General features: G+C 42.6%; 1 protein-coding gene across 2 annotated transcripts in view; it reads right to left on the reverse strand.

Moving 5' to 3' along the window:
* Window positions 1-26652, reverse strand: part of cog6 (component of oligomeric golgi complex 6) — a 185037-nt gene that overhangs the window by 76750 nt on the left and 81635 nt on the right. For both annotated transcript variants that reach the window (XM_036964969.1, XM_036964970.1), the window contains 6 exons: window positions 21560-21651; window positions 21358-21428; window positions 20030-20121; window positions 13555-13672; window positions 9118-9249; window positions 7083-7250 (listed from right to left, as the gene is read on the reverse strand). In XM_036964969.1, coding sequence (XP_036820864.1) covers window positions 7083-7250; window positions 9118-9249; window positions 13555-13672; window positions 20030-20121; window positions 21358-21428; window positions 21560-21651 — 673 coding nt within the window. The remainder of the gene's footprint in view (window positions 1-7082; window positions 7251-9117; window positions 9250-13554; window positions 13673-20029; window positions 20122-21357; window positions 21429-21559; window positions 21652-26652) is intronic.

A 26652-nucleotide genomic window follows, 5' to 3' on the forward strand; every position in this document is an offset into this window, starting at 1 on the left:
TAATGTTACTATGGCTACTGTTCTAGAACAGAATACATCATGTATTTAATGTTACTATGGCTACTGTTGTTGGAACAGAATACATAATGTATTTAATGTTACTATGGCTACTGTTCTGGAACAGAATACATCATGTATTTAATGTTACTATGGCTACTGTTGTTGGAACAGAATACATCATGTATTTAATGTTACTATGGCTACTGTTCTAGAACAGAATACATAATGTATTTAATGTTACTATGGCTACTGTTGTCTGAACAGAATACATCATGTATTTAATGTTACTATGGCTACTGTTGTCTGAACAGAATACATCATGTATTTAATGTTACTATGGCTACTGTTGTTGGAACAGAATACATCATGTATTTAATGTTACTATGGCTACTGTTGTTGGAACAGAATACATCATGAATTTAATGTTACTATGGCTACTGTTGTTGGAATAGAATACATCATGTATTTAATGTTACTATGGCTACTGTTGTTGGAACAGAATACATCATGTATTTAATGTTACTATGGCTACTGTTGTTGGAACAGAATACATCATGTATTTAATGTTACTATGGCTACTGTTGTTGGAACAGAATACATCATGAATTTAATGTTACTATGGCTACTGTTGTTGGAATAGAATACATCATGTATTTAATGTTACTACGGCTACTGTTGTCTGAACAGAATACATCATGTATTTAATGTTACTATGGCTACTGTTGTTGGAACAGAATACATCATGTATTTAATGTTACTATGGCTACTGTTGTTGGAACAGAATACATCATGTATTTAATGTTACTATGGCTACTGTTGTTGGAACAGAATACATCATGAATTTAATGTTACTATGGCTACTGTTCTAGAACAGAATACATCATGTATTTAATGTTACTATGGCTACTGTTCTAGAACAGAATACATCATGTATTTAATGTTACTATGGCTACTGTTGTTGGAATAGAATACATCATGTATTTAATGTTACTACGGTACTGTTGTTGGAACAGAATACATCATGTATTTAATGTTACTATGGCTACTGTTCTAGAACAGAATACATCATGTATTTAATGTTACTATGGCTACTGTTGTTGGAACAGAATACATCATGTATTTAATGTTACTATGGCTACTGTTCTAGAACAGAATACATAATGTATTTAATGTTACTATGGCTACTGTTGTCTGAACAGAATACATCATGTATTTAATGTTACTATGGCTACTGTTCTGGAACAGAATACATCATGTATTTAATGTTACTATGGCTACTGTTCTAGAACAGAATACATCATGTATTTAATGTTACTATGGCTACTGTTCTAGAACAGAATACATCATGTATTTAATGTTACTATGGCTACTGTTGTTGGAACAGAATACATAATGTATTTAATGTTACTATGGCTACTGTTCTGGAACAGAATACATCATGTATTTAATGTTACTATGGCTACTGTTCTAGAACAGAATACATCATGTATTTAATGTTACTATGGCTACTGTTCTAGAACAGAATACATCATGTATGTAATGTTACTATGGCTACTGTTGTTGGAACAGAATACATAATGTATTTAATGTTACTATGGCTACTGTTCTAGAACAGAATACATCATGTATTTAATGTTACTATGGCTACTGTTCTAGAACAGAATACATCATGTATTTAATGTTAATATGGCTACTGTTCTAGAACAGAATACATCATGTATTTAATGTTACTATGGCTACTGTTCTAGAACAGAATACATCATGTATTTAATGTTACTATGGCTACTGTTCTGGAACAGAATACATCATGTATGTAATGTTACTATGGCTACTGTTCTGGAACAGAATACATCATGTATTTAATGTTACTATGGCTACTGTTCTGGAACAGAATACATCATGTATTTAATGTTACTATGGCTACTGTTCTGGAACAGAATACATCATGTATGTAATGTTACTATGGCTACTGTTCTGGAACAGAATACATCATGTATTTAATGTTACTATGGCTACTGTTCTAGAACAGAATACATCATGTATTTAATGTTACTATGGATACTGTTCTGGAACAGAATACATCATGTATTTAATGTTACTATGGCTACTGTTGTTGAAACAGAATACATCATGTATTTAATGTTACTATGGCTACTGTTCTAGAACAGAATACATCATGTATTTAATGTTACTATGGATACTGTTCTGGAACAGAATACATCATGTATTTAATGTTACTATGGCTACTGTTGTTGGAACAGAATACATCATGAATTTAATGTTACTATGGCTACTGTTGTTGGAACAGAATACATCATGTATTTAATGTTACTATGGCTACTGTTCTGGAACAGAATACATCATGTATTTAATGTTACTATGGCTACTGTTGTTGGAACAGAATACATCATGTATTTAATGTTACTATGGCTACTGTTCTGGAACAGAATACATCATGTATTTAATGTTACTATGGCTACTGTTGTTGGAACAGAATACATCATGTATTTAATGTTACTATGGCTACTGTTCTAGAACAGAATACATCATGTATGTAATGTTACTATGGCTACTGTTGTTGGAACAGAATACATCATGTATTTAATGTTACTATGGCTACTGTTCTAGAACAGAATACATCATGTATTTAATGTTACTATGGCTACTGTTCTAGAACAGAATACATCATGTATTTAATGTTACTATGGCTACTGTTCTGGAACAGAATACATCATGTATTTAATGTTACTATGGCTACTGTTGTTGGAACAGAATACATCATGTATTTAATGTTACTATGGCTACTGTTGTTGGAACAGAATACATCATGTATTTAATGTTACTATGGCTACTGTTCTAGAACAGAACACATCATGTATTTAATGTTACTATGGCTACTGTTCTGGAACAGAATACATCATGTATTTAATGTTACTATGGCTACTGTTGTTGGAACAGAATACATCATGTATGTAATGTTACTATGGCTACTGTTCTAGAACAGAATACATCATGTATTTAATGTTACTATGGCTACTGTTCTAGAACAGAATACATCATGTATTTAATGTTACTATGGCTACTGTTGTTGGAACAGAATACATCATGTATTTAATGTTACTATGGCTACTGTTCTGGAACAGAATACATCATGTATTTAATGTTACTATGGCTACTGTTCTGGAACAGAATACATCATGTATTTAATGTTACTATGGCTACTGTTCTAGAACAGAATACATCATGTATGTAATGTTACTATGGCTACTGTTGTTGGAACAGAATACATCATGTATGTAATGTTACTATGGCTACTGTTCTGGAACAGAATACATCATGTATTTAATGTTACTATGGCTACTGTTGTTGGAACAGAATACATCATGTATTTAATGTTACTATGGCTACTGTTCTGGAACAGAATACATCATGTATTTAATGTTACTATGGCTACTGTTCTAGAACAGAATACATCATGTATGTAATGTTACTATGGCTACTGTTGTTGGAACAGAATACATCATGTATGTAATGTTACTATGGCTACTGTTCTGGAACAGAATACATCATGTATTTAATGTTACTATGGCTACTGTTCTAGAACAGAATACATCATGTATGTAATGTTACTATGGCTACTGTTCTGGAACAGAATACATCATGTATTTAATGTTACTATGGCTACTGTTCTGGAACAGAATACATCATGTATTTAATGTTACTATGGCTACTGTTGTTGGAACAGAATACATCATGTATGTAATGTTACTATGGCTACTGTTCTGGAACAGAATACATCATGTATTTAATGTTACTATGGCTACTGTTCTAGAACAGAATACATCATGTATTTAATGTTACTATGGCTACTGTTCTAGAACAGAATACATCATGTATTTAATGTTACTATGGCTACTGTTCTAGAACAGAATACATCATGTATTTAATGTTACTATGGCTACTGTTCTAGAACAGAATACATCATGTATTTAATGTTACTATGGCTACTGTTCTGGGAACAGAATACATCATGTATTTAATGTTACTATGGCTACTGTTCTAGAACAGAATACATCATGTATGTAATGTTACTATGGCTACTGTTGTTGGAACAGAATACATCATGTATTTAATGTTACTATGGCTACTGTTCTAGAACAGAATACATCATGTATTTAATGTTACTATGGCTACTGTTCTAGAACAGAATACATCATGTATTTAATGTTACTATGGCTACTGTTCTGGAACAGAATACATCATGTATTTAATGTTACTATGGCTACTGTTGTTGGAACAGAATACATCATGTATTTAATGTTACTATGGCTACTGTTGTTGAAACAGAATACATCATGTATTTAATGTTACTATGGCTACTGTTGTTGGAACAGAATACATCATGTATTTAATGTTACTATGGCTACTGTTGTTGGAACAGAATACATCATGTATTTAATGTTACTATGGCTACTGTTCTAGAACAGAATACATAATGTATTTAATGTTACTATGGCTACTGTTGTTGGAACAGAATACATCATGTATTTAATGTTACTATGGCTACTGTTCTAGAACAGAATACATCATGTATTTAATGTTACTATGGCTACTGTTGTTGAAACAGAATACATCATGTATGTAATGTTACTATGGCTACTGTTGTTGGAACAGAATACATCATGTATTTAATGTTACTATGGCTACTGTTCTAGAACAGAATACATCATGTATTTAATGTTACTATGGCTACTGTTGTCTGAACAGAATACATCATGTATTTAATGTTACTATGGCTACTGTTCTGGAACAGAATACATCATGTATTTAATGTTACTATGGCTACTGTTGTTGGAACAGAATACATCATGTATTTAATGTTACTCTGGCTACTGTTCTAGAACAGAATACATCATGTATTTAATGTTACTATGGCTACTGTTCTGGAACAGAATACATCATGTATTTAATGTTACTATGGCTACTGTTGTTGGAACAGAATACATCATGTATTTAATGTTACTATGGCTACTGTTGTTGGAACAGAATACATCATGTATTTAATGTTACTATGGCTACTGTTCTAGAACAGAATACATCATGTATTTAATGTTACTATGGCTACTGTTGTTGGAACAGAATACATCATGTATTTAATGTTACTCTGGCTACTGTTCTAGAACAGAATACATCATGTATTTAATGTTACTATGGCTACTGTTCTAGAACAGAATACATCATGTATTTAATGTTACTATGGCTACTGTTGTTGGAACAGAATACATCATGTATTTAATGTTACTATGGCTACTGTTCTGGAACAGAATACATCATGTATTTAATGTTACTATGGCTACTGTTGTTGGAACAGAATACATCATGTATTTAATGTTACTATGGCTACTGTTGTTGGAACAGAATACATCATGTATTTAATGTTACTATGGCTACTGTTCTGGGAACAGAATACATCATGTATTTAATGTTACTATGACTACTGTTCTGGAACAGAATACATCATGTATTTAATGTTACTATGGCTACTGTTCTGGGAACAGAATACATCATGTATTTAATGTTACTATGGCTACTGTTCTAGAACAGAATACATCATGTATTTAATGTTACTACGGCTACTGTTCTGGAACAGAATACATCATGTATTTAATGTTACTATGACTACTGTTCTAGAACAGAATACATCATGTATTTAATGTTACTATGGCTACTGTTCTAGAACAGAATACATCATGTATGTAATGTTACTATGGCTACTGTTCTAGAACAGAATACATCATGTATTTAATGTTACTATGGCTACTGTTCTGGAACAGAATACATCATGTATGTAATGTTACTATGGCTACTGTTCTAGAACAGAATACATCATGTATTTAATGTTACTATGGCTACTGTTGTTGGAACAGAATACATCATGTATTTAATGTTACTATGGCTACTGTTGTTGGAACAGAATACATCATGTATGTAATGTTACTATGGCTACTGTTGTTGGAACAGAATACATCATGTATGTAATGTTACTATGGCTACTGTTGTTGGAACAGAATACATAATGTATTTAATGTTACTATGACTACTGTTCTAGAACAGAATACATCATGTATGTAATGTTACTATGGCTACTGTTCTAGAACAGAATACATCATGTATGTAATGTTACTATGGCTACTGTTGTTGGAATAGAATACATCATGTATTTAATGTTACTATGGCTACTGTTCTAGAACAGAATACATCATGTATGTAATGTTACTATGGCTACTGTTCTAGAACAGAATACATCATGTATTTAATGTTACTATGGCTACTGTTGTTGGAACAGAATACATCATGTATTTAATGTTACTATGGCTACTGTTGTCTGAACAGAATACATCATGTATTTAATGTTACTATGGCTACTGTTCTGGAACAGAATACATCATGTATTTAATGTTACTATGGCTACTGTTCTGGAACAGAATACATCATGTATTTAATGTTACTATGGCTACTGTTCTGGAACAGAATACATCATGTATTTAATGTTACTATGGCTACTGTTCTAGAACAGAATACATCATGTATTTAATGTTACTATGGCTACTGTTGTCTGAACAGAATACATCATGTATTTAATGTTACTATGGCTACTGTTGTTGGAACAGAATACATCATGTATTTAATGTTACTATGGCTACTGTTCTAGAACAGAATACATCATGTATTTAATGTTACTATGGCTACTGTTCTAGAACAGAATACATCATGTATGTAATGTTACTATGGCTACTGTTGTTGGAACAGAACACGTAAAGACAGTTCAATCACTGGCTGGAGTAGTATTGACTAAATTAGGCCTAAACATCAAATAGAATATATTCTGTAATGTCTATAATGTGACATCCACATGTTTCAGGCACGTCCAGGGACAGACAACTTTTCTACAACACTGATGGCCAGTTTCCCGGAGACAGATTGAGTTGTAGTCCTGAACTCTCCTTAGTCCAGCACGAGGCCTCATCTGTCTTTTGGAAACTGGCCATCAGTGCTCCAACTAAGGGTTGCCAGTTCAGTACCTGGAACTCCAGCATCTCCAGCCTCTTGTCTGTGAACTCAAACAGAGCCAGGGTGGTCTTCATCACATACAGAGAGTTCACCATGTACGTTGCCATGTCTGCGGTACCGAGGTTACTGGCTGAAACTGTACACAGCTGGAGCAGGGGGTCCAGGATACAAGACAACACCTAACAGAGAGACAGAGAGAGGACAGAGAGACAGAGAGAGTACAGGTTACTGGCTGAAAACAGGGGGTCCAGGATACAAGACAACACCTAACAGAGAGACAGAGAGAGGACAGAGAGACAGAGAGAGTACAGGTTACTGGCTGAAAACAGGGGGTCCAGGATACAAGACAACACCTAACAGAGAGACAGAGAGAGGACAGAGAGACAGAGAGAGGACAGGTTACTGGCTGAAAACAGGGGATCCAGGATACAAGACAACACCTAACAGACAGACAGAGAGAGAGAAAGAGAGCGAGCGAGACAGAGAGAGAGAGACAGAGAGCGAGAGAGCGAGACAGAGAGAGAGAGAGAGCGAGAGAGACAGACAGAGAGCGAGACAGACAGACAGAGAGCGAGACAGACAGAGAGAGAGCGAGACAGACAGAGAGAGCAAGACAGACAGAGAGAGCGAGACAGACAGAGAGAGAGCGAGACAGACAGAGAGAGAGCGAGACAGACAGACAGAGAGAGCGAGACAGACAGAGAGAGAGCGAGACAGACAGAGAGAGAGCGAGACAGACAGACAGACAGAGAGAGCGAGACAGACAGACAGAGAGAGCGAGACAGACAGACAGAGAGAGCGAGACAGACAGACAGACAGAGAGAGCGAGACAGACAGACAGAGAGAGCGAGACAGACAGACAGAGAGAGCGAGACAGACAGACAGAGAGAGCGAGACAGACAGAGCGAGACAGACAGAGCGAGACAGACAGACAGAGAGCCAGACAGACAGACAGCGAGACAGAGGGCAGAGGACATTACCAGAGGGCAGAGGACATTAACCCGAGGGCAGAGGACATTAACCCGAGGGCAGAGGACATTAACCCGAGGGCAGAGGACATTAACCCGAGGGCAGAGGACATTAACCCGAGGGAAGAGGACATTAACCTGAGGGCAGAGGACATTAACCTGAGGGCAGAGGACATTAACCTGAGGGCAGAGGACATTAACCTGAGGGCAAAGGACATTAACCTGAGGGCAGAGGACATTAACCTGAGGGCAGAGGACATTAACCTGAGGGCAGAGGACATTACCAGAGGGCAGAGGACATTAACCTGAGGGCAGAGGACATTAACCTGAGGGCAGAGGACATTAACCTGAGGGCAGAGGACATTAACCTGAGGGCAGAGGACATTAACCTGAGGGCAGAGGACATTAACCTGAGGGCAGAGGACATTAACCTGAGGGCAGAGGACATTAACCAGAGGGCAGAGGACATTAACCTGAGGGCAAAGGACATTAACCTGAGGGCAGAGGACATTAACCTGAGGGCAAAGGACATTAACCTGAGGGCAAAGGACATTAACCTGAGGGCAGAGGACATTAACCTGAGGGCAGAGGACATTACCAGAGGGCAGAGGACATTAACCTGAGGGCAGAGGACATTAACCTGAGGGCAGAGGACATTAACCTGAGGGCACAGGACATTAACCTGAGGGCAGAGGACGTTAACCTGAGGGCAGAGGACATTACCAGAGGGCAGAGGACATTAACCTGAGGGCAGAGGACATTAACCTGAGGGCAGAGGACATTAACCTGAGGGCAGAGGACATTACCAGAGGGCAGAGGACATTAACCTGAGGGCAGAGGACATTAACCTGAGGGCAGAGGACATTAACCAGAGGGCAGAGGATATTAACCTGAGGGCAGAGGACATTAACCTGAGGGCAGAGGACATTAACCAGAGGGCAGAGGACATTAACCTGAGGGCAGAGGACATTAACCTGAGGGCAGAGGACATTAACCTGAGGGCAAAGGACATTAACCTGAGGGCAAAGGACATTGACCCGAGGGCAGAGGACATTAACCAGAGGGCAGAGGACATTACCTGAGCAAAGTCAGCCTGGCGAGCGTCCAGAGGAACTACAGAGGAGTCATGAGAGGCCAACACCTCCCTCAGGAGAGCCAGGGTCTGGGTCAGAGAGGAGGTGGGGCCCAGGTCTGGAGGGGGGAGCTCCACCTGGAGGGAGGAGGAGGAGGTGGTTAGAGGGAGGGGTAGGAGGAAGGAGGAGGAGGGAGGGGTTAGAAGGAGGAGTAGGAGGAGGAGTAGGAGGAGGAGGAGGGAGGGGTAGGAGGGAGGGGTTAGAGGGAGAGGTAGGAGGAGGGAGGGGTTAGAGGGAGGGGTAGGAGGAGGGAGGGGTTAGAGGGAGGAGGAGGAGGAGGGAGGGGTTAGAGGGAGGAGGAGGAGGAGGAGGAGGGAGGGGTTAGAGGGAGGAGGAGGGAGGGGTTAGAGGGAGGAGGAGGAGGAGGGAGGGGTTAGAGGGAGGAGGAGGAGGAGGGAGGGGTTAGAGGGAGGAGGAGGAGGAAGGAGGGGTTAGAGGGAGGAGGAGGAAGAGGAGGAGGAGGAGGGAGGGGTTAGAGGGAGGAGGAGGAAGAGGAGGAGGAGGAGGGAGGGGTTAGAGGGAGGGGCAGGAGGAGGGAGGGGTTAGAGAAACAATTCAACCACTTACGCTACAGTTCCTCCTTCATAGCTACCATGGCCATGCTCCTCTCCTCTCCCTACCCCTCTCCTCCTCCCTCCATCTCTCCCCCTCTCCATCTCTCCCCATCTCTCCTCTCCTCTCCCTACCCCTCTCCATCTCTCCTCCCTCCATCTCTCCATCTCTCCCCCTCTCCTCCCTCCATCTCTCCCCATCTCTCCTCTCCCTACCCCTCTCCATCTCTCCCCATCTCTACCCCTCTCCTCCTCCCTCCATCTCTCCCCCTCTCCATCTCTCCCCATCTCTCCTCCCTCAAACTCTCCCCATCTCTCCTCCCTCAAACTCTCCCCATCTCTCCTCCCTTAAACTCTCCCAATCTCTCCTCCCTCAAACTCTCCCCATCTCTCCTCCCTCCATCTCTCACCCTCTCCATCTCTCCCCATCCCTCCAACTCTCCCCCTCTCCTCCCTCCATCTCTACCCCTCTCCATCTCTCCCCATCTCTCCTCCCTCAAACTCTCCCAATCTCTCCTCTCCCCATCTCTCCTCCATCTCTCCCCTCTCCATCTCTCCCCATCTCTCCAACTCTCCCCTTCTCCATCTCTCCCCCTCTCCATCTCTCCCAATCTCTCCTCCCTCCAACTCTCCCCCTCCCTCCAACTCTCCCCCTCCCTCCAACTCTCCTCCCTCCCTCCCTCCCTCCAAATCTCCTCCCTCCCTCCCTCCAACTCTCCTCCCTCCCTCCCTCCAACTCTCCTCCCTCCAACTCTCCTCCCTCCAACTCTCCTCCCTCCAACTCTCCTCCCTCCAACTCTCCTCCCTCCAACTCTCCTCCCTCCAGCTCTCCTCCCTCCAGCTCTCCTCCCTCCAGCTCTCCTCCCTCCAGCTCTCCTCCCTCCCTCCCTCCAACTCTCCTCCCTCCAGCTCTCCTCCCTCCCTCCCTCCAACTCTCCTCCCTCCCTCCCTCCAACTCTCCAACTCTCCTCCCTCCAACTCTCCTCCCTCCAACTCTCCTCCCTCCAGCTCTCCTCCCTCCAGCTCTCCTCCCTCCCTCCCTCCCTCCCTCCAACTCTCCTCCCTCCCTCCAACTCTACTCCCTCCAACTCTCCTCCCTCCAACTCTCCTCCCTCCAACTCTCCTCCCTCCAACTCTCCTCCCTCCAACTCTCCTCCCTCCAACTCTCCTCCCTCCAGCTCTCCTCCCTCCAGCTCTCCCCCCTCCAACTCTCCCCCCCTCCATCTCTCCCCATCTCTCCCCCTCTCCATCTCTCCCCATCTCTCCCCCTCTCCATCTCTCCTCCCTCCATCTCTCCTACTCTCCATCTCTCCTCCTCTCCATCTAATACATGTGATTAGTAGAAGTCAGTGTCCCTGGTATTAGCTGGTGTGGAGAAGGTAACAAAGTAGCAGCCTAACCCAAGGCCGATAGATTAGAGAGGTGTTGAGGGTTGTTAGTGTGATTCATGCTATTGATCTGATAGCAGCTAGTGTTGTTTGGACTGAGGCCTGTCCGTGATCCGGGATATTTGGACTCCAATTTGAGGAAACGGACTGCTGTTTCTCAGTCCCAACTGGTAACTACCAGCTCTCCTCACAAACGGTCCCAAATGGTGACCTTATTCCCTGTATAGGGCACTACTTTAGACCAAAGCCCTATGGGCCCTGGTCAAAAGCAGTGCTCTATATAGTGAATTAGGGACCCGTTTAGATCTGCATGTCTTACAGTTGTCTGTGAGGGTTGAGAAAACAACATGTTTCTCCATATCCTATTGAACTACTACTGCACCAGCATGTCATTAGCTTGGGCACAGGAACATTTTTTTGTTGTCTAAATAGAACATGTGGAAGTTGGACCATCATGCATGTACACGGCATGTACACGGCATGTACACGGCATGTACACGGCATGTACACGGCATGTACACGGCATGTACACAGCATGTACACAGCATGTACACAGCATGTACACGGCATGTACACGGCATGTACACAGCATGTACACAGCATGTACACAGCATGTACACAGCATGTACACAGCATGTACACAGCATGCACACAGCATGTACACAGCATGTACACAGCATGTACACAGCATGTACACAGCATGTACACAGCATGCACACAGCATGTACACAGCATGTACACAGCATGTACACAGCATGTACACAGGACGAGGTAAGTCACTTCTATACTGAAGACAAATATCAAATATAAAATGAATATATGTCAAAGATTTTACAGTTCATATAACGAAAATCAGTCAATAGGCCAGAACCTGGGGAGCCAGACCCAGAACCAGCCACTGGGGAGCCAGACCCAGACCCAGAACCAGAACCTGGGGAGCCAGACCCAGAACCAGAACCAGAACCTGGGGAGCCAGACCCAGAACCAGCCACTGGGGAGCCAGACCCAGACCCAGAACCAGAACCTGGGGAGCCAGACCCAGAACCAGAACCTGGGGAGCCAGACCCAGAACCAGCCACTGGGGAGCCAGACCCAGACCCAGAACCAGAACCTGGGGAGCCAGACCCAGACCCAGAACCAGAACCTGGGGAGCCAGACCCAGAACCAGCCACTGGGGAGCCAGACCCAGACCCAGAACCAGCCACTGGGGAGCCAGACCCAGACCCAGAACCAGAACCTGGGGAGCCAGACCCAGAACCAGCCACTGGGGAGCCAGACCCAGACCCAGAACCAGAACCTGGGGAGCCAGACCCAGACCCAGAACCAGCCACTGGGGAGCCAGACCCAGAACCAGACCCAGCCACTGGGGAGCCAGACCCAGACCCAGAACCAGCCACTGGGGAGTCAGACCCAGACCCAGAACCAGAACCTGGGGAGCCAGAACCAGACCCAGCCCCAGAACCAGCCACTGGGGAGCCAGACCCAGACCCAGAACCAGACCCAACCACTGGGGAGCCAGAACCAGCCACTGGGGAGCCAGAACCACCCACTGGGGGGCCAGACCCAGCCACTGGGGGACCAGACCCAGCCACTGGGGGGGCCAGACCCAGCCACTGGGGGGGCCAGACCCAGCCACTGGGGGGGCCAGACCCAGCCAGTGGGGATCCAGACCCAGCCACTGGGGGAGCCAGACCCAGCCACTGGGGGGGCCAGACCAGCCACTGGGGATCCAGACCCAGCCAGTGGGGATCCAGACCCAGCCAGTGTGGCGCAAGGCCCAGCCAATCAGAATTAGTTTTCCCCCCAAGAAAGAGCTTTATTACAGACAGAAATCCCCCCCCCCCCCCCCCCCCTCCCGACCCAGGTCTGCGGTCGTGAGGCCGGTTGGACGTACTGCGGAATTCTTTAAAAAGGCGTTGGGGGGTTGGCTTATGAATCAATGAACATTCAATTCTCTGGTAACAGCTCTGAAGGACATGCCTGCAGTCAGCACGCCAGTAGCACGCTCCCTCAAAACTTGAGACATCTGTGGCTTCGTGTTGGTTGACAAAACTGCATATTTTAAAGTGGCCTTTTATTGTGCCCAGCGCAAGGTTCACCTGTGTAATGATCATGCTGTTTAATCAGCTTCTTGATATGCCACACCTGGTCAGGTGGATGGATTATCTTGACAAAGGAGAAATGCTCACTGACAGGGATGTTAAGAAATTTGTACACAAAATTGGGAGAGAAAAAACATTTTCTGTGTGAATAGAATATTTCTGGGATGTTTTTATGTCAGCTGTTCAAACTGTTCATCTCTGTACATGTTCACGGATCGTATTCATACAACAAAATACTGTGATAGGTGATAGCCGTGTCCAATCAGAGCAACAAAATAGAAGCTCTATATGAGGTCATCAACAAAGTGATGTTTAGTTTACTAAAAACAACAAACGCCTACCTTGTCCATGAGCCTGCTCGCGTGGAGACTGAGACTGTTGAAAAACATCTTCTTGCTTAGGATGTGCATCTCTTCGATGGTCATCAGCAGGGAGGCTACACTGGTGCCCACGATACAACTATGAGAGGGAGAGAGACAGAGACAGAGAGACAGAGACAGAGAGACAGAAAGAGAGACAGACAGATAGAGCGAGACAGAGAGACAGAAAGAGAGACAGAGAGAGACAGAGACAGAGAGACAGATAGAGAGAGACAGAGAGACAGAAAGAGAGACAGAGACAGAGAGACAGAAAGAGAGACAGAGAGAGATAGAGAGAGAGAGAGACAGACAGATAGAGAGACAGAGAGAGAGACAGAGAGACAGAAAGAGAGACAGAGACAGAGAGACAGAAAGAGAGACAGAGAGACAGAAAGAGAGACAGAGAGAGATAGAGAGAGAGAGAGACAGACAGACAGATAGAGAGACAGAGAGAGAGACAGAAAGAGAGACAGAGACAGAGAGACAGAAAGAGAGACAGAGAGAGATAGAGAGAGACAGACAGATAGAGAGAGAGACAGAGAGAGAGACAGAGAGACAGAAAGAGAGACAGAGAGAGATAGAGAGAGACAGACAGATAGAGAGAGAGACAGAGAGAGAGACAGAGAGACAGAAAGAGAGACAGAGACAGAGAGACAGAAAGAGAGACAGAGAGAGAGAGACAGAGAGACAGAAAGAGAGACAGAGAGAGATAGAGAGAGACAGACAGATAGAGAGAGAGACAGAGAGAGAGACAGAGAGAAAGAAAGAGAGACAGAGACAGAGAGACAGAAAGAGAGACAGAGAGACAGAGACAGAGAGACAGAAAGAGAGACAGAGAGACAGAGAGGGCATCATTGAACAGTGAACTCTAAATTAACAACACTGTATAAAGGCTATATAGAGGCATTTAGAAAGATGAGAGAGATGGTATCAAACCACCTTGACCAGTTTACTGTCATGTGATCTTGGTGTTTTGTGGGGGTTTGGGACAGGGCTTATTGTGGTGATGTGTGGAATCTAGCTACCTGATGGTGTGATGGTATAACTTAAGCCGGGTTAGGTTCAGAGGTCAGGTTCAGAGGTCAAATCAGATCAAAGTTTATTTGTCACGTGCGCCGAATACAACAGGTGTAGTAGACCTCACAGTGAAATGCTGAATACAACAGGTGTAGTAGACCTTACAGTGAAATGCTGAATACAACAGGTGTAGTAGACCTTACAGTGAAATGCTGAATACAACAGGTGTAGTAGACCTTACAGTGAAATGCTGAATACAACAGGTGTAGTAGACCTCACAGTGAAATGCTGAATACAACAGGTGTAGTAGACCTTACAGTGAAATGCTGAATACAACAGGTGTAGTAGACCTCACAGTGAAATGCTGAATACAACAGGTGTAGTAGACCTTACAGTGAAATGCCGAATACAACAGGTGTAGTAGACCTTACAGTGAAATGCTGAATACAACAGGTGTAGTAGACCTTACAGTGAAATGCTGAATACAACAGGTGTAGTAGACCTTACAGTGAAATGCTGAATACAACAGGTGTAGTAGACCTTACAGTGAAATGCTGAATACAACAGGTGTAGTAGACCTTACAGTGAAATGCTGAATACAACAGGTGTAGTAGACCTTACAGTGAAATACTGAATACAACAGGTGTAGTAGACCTTACAGTGAAATGCTGAATACAACAGGTGTAGTAGACCTCACAGTGAAATGCTGAATACAACAGGTGTAGTAGACCTTACAGTGAAATGCTGAATACAACAGGTGTAGTAGACCTTACAGTGAAATGCTGAATACAACAGGTGTAGTAGACCTTACAGTGAAATGCTGAATACAACAGGTGTAGTAGACCTTACCGTGAAATGCTGAATACAACAGGTGTAGTAGACCTCACAGTGAAATGCTGAATACAACAGGTGTAGTAGACCTTACAGTGAAATGCTGAATACAACAGGTGTAGTAGACCTCACAGTGAAATGCTGAATACAACAGGTGTAGTAGACCTTACAGTGAAATGCTGAATACAACAGGTGTAGTAGACCTTACAGTGAAATGCCGAATACAACAGGTGTAGTAGACCTCACAGTGAAATGCTGAATACAGCAGGTGTAGTAGACCTTACAGTGAAATGCTGAATACAACAGGTGTAGTAGACCTTACAGTGAAATGCTGAATACAACAGGTGTAGTAGACCTCACAGTGAAATGCTGAATACAACAGGTGTAGTAGACCTTACAGTGAAATGCTGAATACAACAGGTGTAGTAGACCTCACAGTGAAATGCTGAATACAACAGGTGTAGTAGACCTTACAGTGAAATGCTGAATACAACAGGTGTAGTAGACCTCACAGTGAAATGCCGAATACAACAGGTGTAGTAGACCTCACAGTGAAATGCTGAATACAACAGGTGTAGTAGACCTTACAGTGAAATGCTGAATACAACAGGTGTAGTAGACCTCACAGTGAAATGCTGAATACAACAGGTGTAGTAGACCTTACAGTGAAATGCTGAATACAACAGGTATAGTAGACCTTACAGTGAAATGCTGAATACAACAGGTGTAGTAGACCTCACAGTGAAATGCTGAATACAACAGGTGTAGTAGACCTCACAGTGAAATGCTGAATACAACAGGTGTAGTAGACCTCACAGTGAAATGCTGAATACAACAGGTGTAGTAGACCTTACAGTGAAATGCTGAATACAACAGGTGTAGTAGACCTTACAGTGAAATGCTTACTTACAGGCTCTAACCAATAGTGCCAGAAATGTATTAGGTGAACAATAGGTAAGTAAAGAAATAAAACAACAGTAAAAAGACAGGCTATATACAGTAGAGAGGTTATATACAGTAGAGAGGCTATATACAGTAGAGAGGCTATATACAGTAGAGAGGTTATATACAGTAGAGAGGCTTTATACAGTAGAGAGGCTATATACAGTAGAGAGGCTATATACAGTAGAGAGGTTATATACGGTAGAGAGGCTATATACAGTAGAGAGGCTAAATACAGTAGAGAGGTTATATACAGTAGAGAGGCTATATACAGTAGAGAGGCTATATACAGTAGAGAGGCTAAATACAGTAGAGAGGTTATATACAGTAGAGAGGCTATAAACAGTAGAGAGGTTATATACAGTAGAGAGGCTATATACAGTAGAGAGGCTTTATACAGTAGAGGGGCTATATACAGTAGAGAGGCTATATACAGTAGAGGGGCTATATACAGTAGAGAGGACATATACAGTAGAGAGGTTATATACAGTAAAGAGGCTATATACAGTAGAGAGGTTATATACAGTAGAGGCTATATACAGTAGAGAGGTTATATACAGTAGAGAGGTTATATACAGTAGAGAGGCTATATACAGTAGAGAGGTTATATGTAGAGGCTTTATACAGTAGAGAGGTTATATACAGTAGAGAGGTTATATACAGTAGAGAGGCTATATACAGTAGAGAGGTTATATACAGTAGAGAGGCTATATACAGTAGAGGGGCTATATACAGTAGAGAGGCTATATACAGTAGAGAGGTTATATACAGTAGAGAGGCTATATACAGTAGAGGCTACATACAGTAGAGAGGCTATATACAGTAGAGAGGCTATATACAGTAGAGAGGCTATATACAGTAGAGAGGTTATATACAGTAGAGAGGCTGTATAGAGTAGAGAGGCTATATAAAGTAGAGAGGCTATATACAGTAGAGAGGATATAAAAGTAGTGAGGCTATATACAGTAGAGAGGCTATATACAGTAGAGAGGCTATATACAGTAGAGAGGATATAAAAGTAGTGAGGCTATATACAGTAGAGAGGCTATATACAGTAGAGAGGCTATATACAGTAGAGAGGCTATATACAGTAGAGAGGATATAAAAGTAGTGAGGCTATATACAGTAGAGAGACTATATACAGTAGAGAGGCTATATACAGTAGAGAGGATATAAAAGTAGTGAGGCTATATACAGTAGAGAGGATATATACAGTAGAGAGGATATAAAAGTAGTGAGGCTATATACAGTAGAGAGACTATATACAGTAGAGAGGCTCTATACAGTAGAGAGGCTCTATACAGTAGAGAGGCTATATACAGTAGAGAGGTTATATACAGTAGAGAGGTTATATACAGTAGAGAGGCTATATACAGTAGAGAGGTTATATACAGTAGAGGCTTTATACAGTAGAGAGGTTATATACAGTAGAGAGGTTATATACAGTAGAGAGGCTATATACAGTAGAGAGGTTATATACAGTAGAGAGGCTATATACAGTAGAGAGGCTATATACAGTAGAGAGGTTATATACAGTAGAGAGGTTATATACAGTAGAGAGGCTATATACAGTAGAGAGGCTATATACAGTAGAGAGGCTATAGTAGAGAGGCTATATACAGTAGAGGGGCTATATACAGTAGAGGGGCTATATACAGTAGAGAGGTTATATACAGTAGAGAGGCTATATACAGTAGAGGCTACATACAGTAGAGAGGCTATATACAGTAGAGAGGCTATATACAGTAGAGAGGCTATATACAGTAGAGAGGTTATATACAGTAGAGAGGTTATATACAGTAGAGAGGCTGTATAGAGTAGAGAGGCTATATAAAGTAGAGAGGCTATATACAGTAGAGAGGACATATACAGTAGAGAGGCTATATACAGTAGAGAGGCTATATACAGTAGAGAGGCTATATACAGTAGAGAGGATATAAAAGTAGTGAGGCTATATACAGTAGAGAGACTATATACAGTAGAGAGGCTATATACAGTAGAGAGGATATAAAAGTAGTGAGGCTATATACAGTAGAGAGGCTATATACAGTAGAGAGGCTATATACAGTAGAGAGGATATAAAAGTAGTGAGGCTATATACAGTAGAGAGACTATATACAGTAGAGAGGCTATATACAGTAGAGAGGATATAAAAGTAGTGAGGCTATATACAGTAGAGAGGCTATATACAGTAGAGAGGATAAAAAAGTAGTGAGGCTATATACAGTAGAGAGACTATATACAGTAGAGAGGCTATATACAGTAGAGAGGCTCTATACAGTAGAGAGGCTCTATACAGTAGAGAGGCTCTATACAGTAGAGAGGCTATATACAGTAGAGAGGCTACATACAGTACAGAGGCTCTATACAGTAGAGAGGCTATATAAAGTAGAGAGGCTATATACAGTAGAGAGGCTATATACAGTAGAGAGGCTATATACAGTAGAGAGGCTATATACAGTAGGGAGGATATATACAGTAGAGAGGTTATATACAGTAGAGAGGCTATATACAGTAGAGAGGATATATACAGTAGAGAGGTTATATACAGTAGAGAGGCTATATACAGTAGAGAGGCTATATACAGTAGAGAGGCTATATACAGTAGAGGCTTTATACAGTAGAGAGGTTATATACAGTAGAGAGGCTATATACAGTAGAGAGGCTATATACAGTAGAGAGGCTATATACAGTAGAGAGGCTATATACAGTAGAGAGGTTATATACAGTAGAGAGGCTATATACAGTAGAGAGGCTATATACAGTAGAGAGGCTATATACAGTAGAGAGGATATAGACAGTAGAGAGGCTATATACAGTAGAGAGGCTATATACAGTAGAGAGGCTATATACAGTAGAGAGGCTATATACAGTAGAGAGGCTATATACAGTAGAGAGGCTATATACAGTAGAGAGGCTATATACAGTAGAGAGGCTATATACAGTAGAGAGGCTATATACAGTAGAGAGGCTATATACAGTAGAGAGGTTATATACAGTAGAGAGGCTATATACAGTAGAAAGGCTATATACAGTAGAGAGGCTATATACAGTAGAAAGGCTATATACAGTAGAGAGGCTATATACAGTAGAGAGGCTATATACAGTAGAGAGGCTACATACAGACACCTGTTAGTCAGGCTGATTGAGGTAGTATGTACATGTAGCTATGGTTAAAGTGACTATGCATATATGATGAACAGAGAGTAGCAGCAGCATTAAAGAGGGGTTGGCGGGTGGTGGGACACAATGCAGATTGCTCTGGTTAGCCAATGTGCTGGAGCACTGGTTGGTCGGCCCAATTGAGGTAGTATGTACATGAATGTATAGTTAAAGTGACTATGCATAAAAATGATAAACAGAGAGTAGCAGCAGTGTAAAAGAGGGGGTGGGGGGGGCACACAATGCAAATAGTCTGGGTAGCCATTTGATTATCTGTTCAGGAGTCTTATGGCTTGGGGGTAAAAACTGTTGAGAAGCCTTTTGGCTGAGGGGTGGCTGAGGTCTTTGACAATTTTTAGGGCCTTCCTCTGACACCGCCTGGTATAGAGGTCCTGGATGGCAGGCAGCTTAGCCCCAGTGATGTACTTGGCCGTACGCACTACCCTCTGTAGTGCCTTGAGGGTTAGGGTCAGGGGTCAGGTTCAGAGGTCAGGGTACTACCTACCTGATGGTGTGGTGGTAGAACTTGAGCAGGTTGGACAGCTTGTAGAGTAGAACAGAACCCGGCTCAGCCAAGATTCCCTGCTCCAGACGCACCTGAAAGAGAAGCCATCTTATATTTAGTATTTATCCCAGGACAGTCAGTCTATCCAGTAGTATTTATCCCAGGACAGTCAGTCTATCCAGTAGTATTTATCCCAGGACAGTCAGTCTATCCAGTAGTATTTATCCCAGGACAGTCGGTCTATCCAGTAGTATTTATCCCAGGACAGTCGGTCTATCCAGTAGTATTTATCCCAGGACAGTCAGTCTTTCCAGTAGTATTTATCCCAGGACAGTCGGTCTATCCAGTAGTATTTATCCCAGGACAGTCAGTCTATCCAGTAGTATTTATCCCAGAACAGTTGGTCTATCCAGTCGTATTTATCCCAGGACCGTCAGTCTATCCAGTAGTATTTATCCCAGAACAGTTGGTCTATCCAGTCGTATTTATCCCAGGACAGTCAGTCTATGCAGTAGTATTTATCCCAGGACAGTCAGTCTATCCAATAGTATTTATCCCAGGACAGTCAGTCTATCCAGTAGTATTTATCCCAGGACAGTTGGTCTATTCAGTAGTATTTATCCCAGGACAGTCAGTCTATCCAGTAGTATTTATCCCAGGACAGTCAGTCTTTCCAGTAGTATTTATCCCAGGACAGTTGGTCTATCCAGTAGTATTTATCCCAGGACATAATTTATTTCCAGTAGTATTTATCCCAGGACATAATTTCTTTCCAGTAGTATTTATCCCAGGACAGTCAGTCTTTCCAGTAGTATTTATCCCAGGACAGTTGGTCTATCCAGTAGTATTTATCTCAGGACAGTTGGTCTATCCAGTAGTATTTATCCCAGGACATAATTTCTTTCCAGTAGTATTTATCCCAGGACATAATTTCTTTCCAGTAGTATTTATCCCAGGACAGTCAGTCTATCCAGTAGTATTTATCCCAGGACAGTTGGTCTATCCAGTAGTATTTATCTCAGGACAGTTGGTCTATCCAGTAGTATTTATCCCAGGACAGTTGGTCTATCCAGTAGTATTTATCCCAGGACAGTTGGTCTACCCAGTAGTATTTATCCCAGGACAGTTGGTCTACCCAGTAGTATTTATCCCAGGACATAATTTCTTTCCAGTAGTATTTATCCCAGGACAGTCAGTCTTTCCAGTAGTATTTATCCCAGGACAGTCAGTCTTTCCAGTAGTATTTATTTTATTAGTTCTACAGTCAAATACAGTCGACTGAAAAAACGGAAATGTACACACAAAGACACTGGGTTGGAGGGTCTTACTTTAAGAGGTCTGCAGACTCCCTCAGTGATGTGTCCCACCACCTCTTGCATGGTCTCATCCACTCCTGGTGCTAAAGGGAAGGCAGTCAGTCAGACGCAGACAAGACACACGAGAGAATTAACTACCTGCACAAAGGTTAGGATTAGAAGAGATCAAGCGGTCATTCGTTGCCATAGGGATCGCGTGAGGGTTTTAGGTTACCTCGTGCTGTGACCTGTTTCAGCAGGGCCTCCAGGTGCTCCTTCTCCGATGCGGTGGCTTGGTGCAGCCACGCTAACATGTCCCCTACGTACCTGGATGGGTCAAAGTTCACGGGATTGGGCTTTGTTATGGCTTTTTTAAACGTATATATTTGAATGCATTTACACACACTGTACGAAACAAGTTTGGGGTCACTTAGAAACGTCCGTGTTTTTTGAAAGAAAAGCACTTTTCTTTCATGTCCCTTCAAATAGATCAAAAATACAGTCTAGAATTATTGTTCATGTTGTAAATGACTATTGCAGTTGGAAACCCGGCTGATTTTTTTTATTTCTTTCATCACATTCCCAAGGGGGTCAGAAGTTTACATAAACTCAATTAGTATTTGGTAGCATTGCCTTTAAATTGTTTAACTTGGGTCAAACGTTTCAGGTGGCCTTCCACAAGCTTCCCGCAATAAGTTGGGTGAATTATGGCCCATTCCTCCTGACAGAGCTGGTGTAACTGAGTCAGGTTTGTAAGGCCTCCTTGCTCGCGCACGCCTTTTCAGTTCTGCCCACACATTTTCTATAAGATTCAGGTCAGGGCTTTGTGATGGCCATTCCAGTACCTTGACTTTGTTATCCTTAAGTAATTTTCCCACAACTTTGGAAGTATGCTTGGGGTCATTGTCCATTTGGAAGACGCATTTGCGACCAAGCTTTAACTTGCTTTAACTGACATCTTGAGATGTTGCTTCAATATATCCACATAATTTTTCTTCCTCACGATGCCATCTATTTTGTAAAGTGCACCAGGCCTTCCTGCAGAAAAGCACCCCCACATCATGATGCTGCCATCCCTGTGCTTCACGGTTGGGATGGTGTTCTTCGGCTTGCAAGCATCCCCCTTTCTCCTCCAAACATAACGATGGTCATTATGGCCAAACAGTTCTATTTTTGTTTCATCAGACCAGAGGACATTTCTCTAAAAAGTACAACCTTTTTCCCCATGTGCAGTTGCAAACCGTAGTCTGGCTTTTTTATGGCGATTTTGAAGCAGTGGCTTCTTCCTGGCTGAGCGGCCTTTCAGGTTATGTTGATATAGGACTCGTTTTACTGTGGATATAGATACTTTTGTACCCGTTTCCTCCAGCATCTTCACAAGGTCCTTTGCTGTTGTTCTGGGATTGATTTGCACTTTTCGCACCAAAGTACGTTCATCTCTAGGAGACAGAACACGTCTCCTTCCTGATTGGTATAACAGCTGCGTGGTCCCATGGTGTTTATACTTGCGTACTATTGTTCGTACAGATGATGAACCAGACTTGTGGAGGTCTTGGCTGATTTCTTTTGATTTGCCCATGATGTCAAGCAAAGAGGCACTGAGTTTGAAGGTATGCCTTGAAATACGTCCACAGGTACACTCCTTATTGACTCAATGATGTCAATTAGCCTATCAGAAGCTTCTAAAGCCATGACATCATTTTCTGGAATTTTTAAAGGCACAGTCAACTTAGTGTATGTAAACTTCTGACCCACTGGAATTGTGATACAGTGAATTATAAGTGAAATAATCTGTCTGTAAACAATTGTTGGAAAAATGACCTGTGTCATGCACAAAGTAACAAGAAATTTGTGGAGTGGTTAAAAAACAAGTTTTAATGACTCCAACCTAAGTGTATGTAAACTTACGACTTCAACTGTACATAGGCCCATTATCAGCAACCATCACTGCTGTGTTCCAACGGCACGCTGTGTTAGTTAATCCAAGTTCATCATTTTAAAAGGCTAACTAATCATTAGAAAACCATTTTGCAATTATGTTAGCACAGCTAAAAACTGTTTGGATTAAAGAAGCAATAAAACTGTCCTTCTTTAGACTAGTTGAGCATCTGGAGCATCAGCATTTATGGGTTCGATTACAGGCTCAAAATGGCCAGAAACAAAGACCTTTCTTCTGAAATTCATCAGTCTATTCTTGTTCTGAGAAATGAAGGCTATTCCATAAGAGAAATTGCCAAGAAACTGAAGATCTTGTGTACTACTCCCTTCACAGTGTACTACTTCCTTCACAGTGTACTACTCCCTTCACAGAACAGAGCAAACTGCCACTAACCAGAATAGAAAGAGGAGTGGGAGGCCCCGGTGCACAACTGAGCAAGAGGACAAGTAGATTAGTGTCTAGTTGGAGAAACAGACGCCTCACAAGTCTTCAACTGGCAGCTTCATTAAATAGTACCCGCAAAATACCAGTCTCAACGTCAAAGAGGTGACTCTGGGATGCTGTCCTTCTTGGCAGGGATCCTCTGTCCAGTCTCAATGTCAACAGTGAAGAGGTGACTCCGGGATGCTGGCCTTCTAGGCAGGGATCCTCTGTCCAGTCTCAATGTCAACAGTGAAGAGGTGACTCCGGGATGCTGGCCTTCTAGGCAGAGTTCCTCTGTCCAGTCTCAACGTCAACAGTGAAGAGGTGACTCCGGGATGCTGACCTTCTAGGCAAAGTTCCTCTAACCCAGTGTCTGTCTTCTGTTTCTGAACAATTTTATCTATTTACAATTTTATTTATTTAGTTATTTTAATGGACACATTTTTTTGCTTTTCTGGACATTTCTAAGTCCAGACCTAACAGAGTAGGTAGTCCTGTTAGGCCAGTACTCTGTTAGGACAGTATACTCTGTTGGGACAGTATACTCTGTTGGGACAGTATACTCTGTTGGGACAGTATACTCTGTTAGGACAGTATACTCTGTTAGGACAGTATACTCTGTTAGGACAGTATACTCTGTTAGGACAGTACTCTGTTGGGTCAGTACTCTGTTGGGACAGTACTCTGTTGGGACAGTACTCTGTTGGGACAGTACTCTGTTGGGACAGTACTCTGTTGGGACAGTATACTCTGTTGGGACAGTATACTCTGTTGGGACAGTATACTCTGTTAGGACAGTGTACTCTGTTAGGACAGTATACTCTGTTAGGACAGTATACTCTGTTAGGACAGTACTCTGTTGGGTCAGTACTCTGTTGGGACAGTACTCTGTTGGGACAGTACTCTGTTGGGACAGTACTCTGTTGGGACAGTACTCTGTTGGGACAGTACTCTGTTGGGACAGTACTGTTCACAAACACAAACAGACCCAACAGAGCCCCAGGACAGCAGCACAATTAGACCCAATCAAATCATGAGAAAACAAAAAGATAATTAATTGACACATTGGAAAGAATTAACAAAAAAACTGAGCAAACTAGAATGCTATTTGGCCCTAAACAGAGAGTACACAGCGGCAGAATACCTGACCACTGTGACTGACCCAAAATTAAGGAAAGCTTCGACTACGTACAGACTCAGTGAGCATAGCCTTGCTATTGAGAAAGACCTCCGTAGGCAGACCTGGCTCTCAAGAGAAGACAGGCTATGTGCTCACTGCCCACAAAATGAGGTGGAAACTGAGCTGCACTTCCTAACCTCCTGCCCAATGTATGCCAATATTAGAGAGACATATTTCCCTCAGATTACACAGACCCACAAAGAATTCAAAAACAAACCCAATTTTGATAAACTCCCATATCTACTGGGTGAAATTCCAATGTGAAATCACAGCAGCAAGATTTGTGACCTGTTGCCACGAGAAAAGGGCAACCAGTGAAGAACAAACACCATTGTAAATACAACCCATATATATGCTTATTTTTTTTCCCTTGTGTACTTTAACCATTTGTACATTGTTACAACACTGTATATATATACTTATATATATATATATTTATATAACATTTGTAATGTCTTTATTGTTTTGAAACTTCTGTATGTGTAATGTTTATTGTTAATTTTTGTTGTTTATTTCACTTTTGTATATTATCTACCTCACTTGCTTTGGCAATGTTAACACATGTTTCCCATGCCAATAAAGCCCCTTGAATTGAGAGAGAGACAGAGACAGAGACAGAGAGAGAGAGAGACAGACAGAGACAGAGAGAGAGAGAGAGAGAGAGAGAGAAGAGGGAGAGGATAGAGGGAAAGAGAGGAGAGAGAGAGGAGAGAGAGAGGAGAGAGAGAGGAGAGAGAGAGGTAGAGAGAGGTAGAGAGAGAGAGAGAGGAGAGAGAGAGAGAGAGGGAGAGAGAGGAGAGAGAGAGGTAGAGAGAGAGGTAGAGAGAGAGGTAGAGAGAGAGAGAGAGAGGAGAGAGAGAGGAGAGAGAGAGGTAGAGAGAGAGAGATGAGAGAGAGGTAGAGAAGGAGAGAGAGAGAGAGAGAGAGAGGAGAGAGAGAGGAGAGAGAGAGGAGAGAGAGAGGAGAGAGACTGACAGAGAGTGAGAGTGAGCGAGAGCAAGAGAGACTTGGAGGACTCAGACACAGACCGGCCCCTGTTCTGAGAAGTGCTGATGCCTCCATTAAGTCTGTGGCGACAGAATGTTCAGCGGTGTTCCAGAGTGTTCTAGTGTGTTCTGAGCAGGATGGGCGTTCTCAGAACACATCTGATTAGTCTCACAGTGAGAGAGACGTTCAGTCCCAAATGACACCCTATGTGCCCTGGACGAAGCCATAACAGAACCCTCCCTTACAGAACCCACTCCACATCCTCCCTTACAGAACCCACTCCTCATCCTCCCTTACAGAACCCACTCCACATCCTCCCTTACAAAACCCACTCCACATCCTCCCTTACAGAACCCACTCCTCATCCTCCCTTACAGAACCCACTCCTCATCCTCCCTTACAGAACCCACTCCACATCCTCCCTTACAGAACCCACTCCACATCCTCCCTTTCAAAACCCACTCCACATCCTCCCTTACAGAACCCACTCCACATCCTCCCTTACAGAACCCACTCCACATCCTCCCTTACAGAACCCACTCCACATCCTCCCTTACAGAACCCACTCCACATCCTCCCTTACAGAACCCACTCCACATCCTCCCTTACAGAACCCACTCCACATCCTCCCTTACAGAACCCACTCCTCATCCTCCCTCTCTGTGTAAATGCCATGTATGTAGATCGCTCTGTTTCACTCTCTCTTTGTGTCTTAAACCTCTCCTTTTGTTTGAGCACCTCCATAGCACTTTGTCATCACCTGTGAGTATTGTTTTTGCTTATGGTGTTTGTTGCTGGT

The sequence above is a fragment of the Oncorhynchus mykiss genome, chromosome 27 (genome assembly GCF_013265735.2).
Source record: "Oncorhynchus mykiss isolate Arlee chromosome 27, USDA_OmykA_1.1, whole genome shotgun sequence".
In the NCBI taxonomy this organism is placed as follows: Eukaryota; Metazoa; Chordata; class Actinopteri; order Salmoniformes; family Salmonidae; genus Oncorhynchus; species Oncorhynchus mykiss.